The sequence below is a fragment of the Phaethon lepturus genome, unplaced genomic scaffold (assembly GCF_000687285.1).
Source record: "Phaethon lepturus isolate BGI_N335 unplaced genomic scaffold, ASM68728v1 scaffold30891, whole genome shotgun sequence".
In the NCBI taxonomy this organism is placed as follows: Eukaryota; Metazoa; Chordata; class Aves; order Phaethontiformes; family Phaethontidae; genus Phaethon; species Phaethon lepturus.
Genome location: NW_010516076.1, coordinates 21,631 through 24,956, shown reverse-complemented (window position 1 = coordinate 24,956; position 3,326 = coordinate 21,631). Strand labels below are relative to the sequence as shown.

At 32.9% G+C, this 3,326-nt stretch overlaps 1 protein-coding gene across 1 annotated transcript in view; it reads right to left on the bottom strand.

Moving 5' to 3' along the window:
- Positions 1 to 898: 898 nt before the first annotated feature.
- Positions 899 to 3,326, bottom strand: part of SEC24B (SEC24 family member B) — a gene marked incomplete at its 5' end in the record, with an annotated part of 21,188 nt that continues 18,760 nt past the window's right edge. The window contains 2 exons of the mRNA XM_010295962.1: positions 899 to 1,733; positions 2,969 to 3,072. Of these exons, the coding sequence (XP_010294264.1) occupies positions 1,619 to 1,733; positions 2,969 to 3,072 (219 nt within the window). The remainder of the gene's footprint in view (positions 1,734 to 2,968; positions 3,073 to 3,326) is intronic.

Sequence of the window (3,326 nt, the reverse complement as noted above, 5' to 3'; positions counted from 1 at the left end):
TAACACCACTTGCAGAATTTAATTAGTGTAGCTTTTAAAGTATTTGCAAACTTGACTATTTGATTCAGAAGCTATGGCAGTTAAAATGCAATGTTAGCATTTTCAAGGCTACTTTAAAACAAAATGTAATCACACTAATCATAATTTATTTTTTTGTACTTCATTATTTCACTGTAGTCACATTTCAATAAACCAAACAAATAAAGAGTTTGGAATACTAAGTATGAGTGATTGTGCTTTATGAATTATTTTTAATGTGCCTCTAAAAAAACAACCAAACCAAAACCATCCCAACTTAAGAACCAAATTTAAAAATCTGGGTTAAATCTATCAAAAAGCCCAAACCATTGAGTTACCAAAACATTAGCAAGAACAAGGTTTCAGAAAGATGCAACAGTGTGATAACATTTTGAATTTTGACATGTTAAAGCCTTTAGTTTCATTGATGTAAGGTAATTAATTTTTACACCCCCTCTATTTTTTTTTCTTTAGATCACAGCAGAAATTAAGTCATCAAGTGTGAGTGAGTGATTACTCATGCTTACTCTAAATGGCAGACAACACAAGCTACAGAAACCTGGACCGAAGACTACAGTAGTTTACAAACTTAAAACAAAGTTAACAGATATGCCTTCTTGAGGATAATACATAAGAAAGGTTTTAGGAACTTCATATCAATAGCCCATTTCAGACTATGCAGTATTTCTCCTCCCTTCCAGAGGCCTGTGAAATAAAGTGGTAAACATGTTCTCTTCAATATTCAGGTCAGTAGGAGTTTAGTTGCAAAAAGGTTATACTTGCATAAATATAAAAACACATGAAAAAGCAAAATATTTTTAATTAGTAAGCCAATCATAAATAAATTCACCTAAAATTAACAGAAGCAGCAACTGTGTTCCTTCTACATGGATATTTTTTTTTTTTAGCATGTTTTAATAGTCAACTTCATTGTCTAGCCTGGGACAAAACAATTCATCATTGAGTACTCAACAGTTCTGCACACTGAGCTAAGTCTTTTTTTTTAGTTACATTTTTTACATTTTCTTTACAAATGTAATATTTATGTACATTATATATTTTATTTCTACAATTGATGTACTTTACTGAAAACTCTACAACTTTCACAGGGAATTCGCTGAAGGCTTTCGTAAATATGAATCATTCCTTTTAAAAAGAAATTAATATAAACAACCAACATACATCACTGCCCTTTGACATCTCTGTTAAGAATTTGGATCTGGAAGGGCTACTATAATAAATGTAAGAAAAAAGGTTTTACCTAATTGTACATTTTGTTAAGAAATATCATCCCACATAGCTACATAAATTCACCAGCTTGCAATAAACAGAGCACCATACCGCTGCACAACTGGAAACGTGTATAAACCAATTTAAAGTTTACTAGTGAAACAACTTCATCACCTCTAGCACTTTTAGACTGAAGTAAATCTGCAAAATTCTTTTGGAAATGTATACTTCTTCAGCTGTAAAGCTTCCAAAACAGTGCTGGTCACTGTATATTGTGAAGAACAAACATCCACTTTTGTGACTCCCCATATGCTCCTCTCGCCCCATGCTTCCATCCGAAGTCAGGTTTTTTCTTCTATTTATTCCTTGTTCACTTACAAATCTGCTGTTGAATATTAAGTAAGAATTCATAATATGAGAAAGCTGCTTCTGTCCGATCCTCAATTAAATGCTGAAAAAAATCTGTTTTGGCAGGGTTCTCATCTCTGAAAGAAGAGAGGAAGGTATTTTAGTCCAAACATTGAGCAAAAAATCCACTGTAAATTCAAGCAGAGGCATAAGTTCTAATGAATTGCTTATTGTCCTTTGGAGTCTAGATTCAGTCCAAAGATACTATAATTGCAAATAATCCAAAGTTTAGAAAAAACCCTGAAGTTTGTAATGCACTATCAAACAGCAGCATCTTTTTAAGTAGTACAAAATGGTAGAAAAGTGGGAAAAATTCCATTTAAACTATCTTGTGGAAATAGAAAAAATATTTTGGTTTAGAAGTTAACAAATATGCCGGTTGCAATAAACTCTGAAAGGCCTAAATAATCCTGATAAGGATTTTAAAAAAAAAAAAAAAGGGAAAATTTACATCTCTGGTTATGTGTAATCTCAATCCCCTCCCCAGTCTTTCTTAGCTGGCAACAGAACAGAGAATGTAAACATGTCAAAGACCTAGTATCCAAAATCACTGGCCCAATAAAAATTTGCGGGGACACAGCAAATATTTGCTGGGTCACAGTCCTCTGTGCTGGTGTAGTGTGCAGTGAAGCTCTGATATTTACTACGGTGTCAGCACTACTTGCAATTCAAGCAGCAGCCCCAATGCCAACAGTTGAAGAGCTTCAGTCCTGTGTTTAAACATTATCTATCCGAGTAAGAAAGTCATCATACTCTCTAAAATGTGACCTGCCATCCAGCTCAGTAAACTGAGAACTCTAGAGAAGACAAATGAAATGTAAACTTGAGTATAAACATTTTATAGAATTTAAACTTCTTTAAGCGGGTCATGGCTTCAGAACCTGCCTCATTTGTCACAAATCAACTGCTGTCCTATGGAGCTCAGCAACAAATACATACAATTAGTAAACCATCTACAGATTATTAAACTTACTGGATTTTTTTTTTATATGGATGTATTGAAATTATAAAAGCTATACCAGAAATTAACCGCGTTAACCCCAGTGATAAGGGCATCCATTGCTTTAGTATATTCTTAACAATATAAAAATATGCAACTAATTCCTACCAATAAAATATTAGTAACTGAATTTGACTAGATTAAAAAATGACCTTTGTTGCTAAGGAGTTTTAGATAACAGCACTATATCAACTGGAAAGAGGATGTTATTCAGTTTCTTCCAGGGCATATATTCCTACTTTTCATCAGTGTCAATTAGAAATGTAAATACACGTTGCCAATAATTACTCTGTATCTAACAGAAATACTTACTTTATTACTTGAAGAACTGGACTTAAAGGTCTACTGTCTCTAAGCCAAGATATAAAAGATCGTGTCCTTTCTGAAGAAAGTGCATCTACCTCAGGAAGCTGTGTCTGGTTGAAGGTAATTGAAAGAAGTTATCTTTTATTACCAAAACTATTTAAAAAAATAGATCCTGATAGTCATAGCATAACCCAAGCCACATTTTCTATTAGGAAATTACCAACCATACATGAACACATTTTTTTCTTCAGCTTAAAGTACAAAAATTCAGTAATATCTGTTTTGTAGGAAGCAGTACATCTTTAACAAATTGCCCTTTAAGTGCAAAAGATTTTTAGAAAGTAAGCACATTTTAAAAGTCATC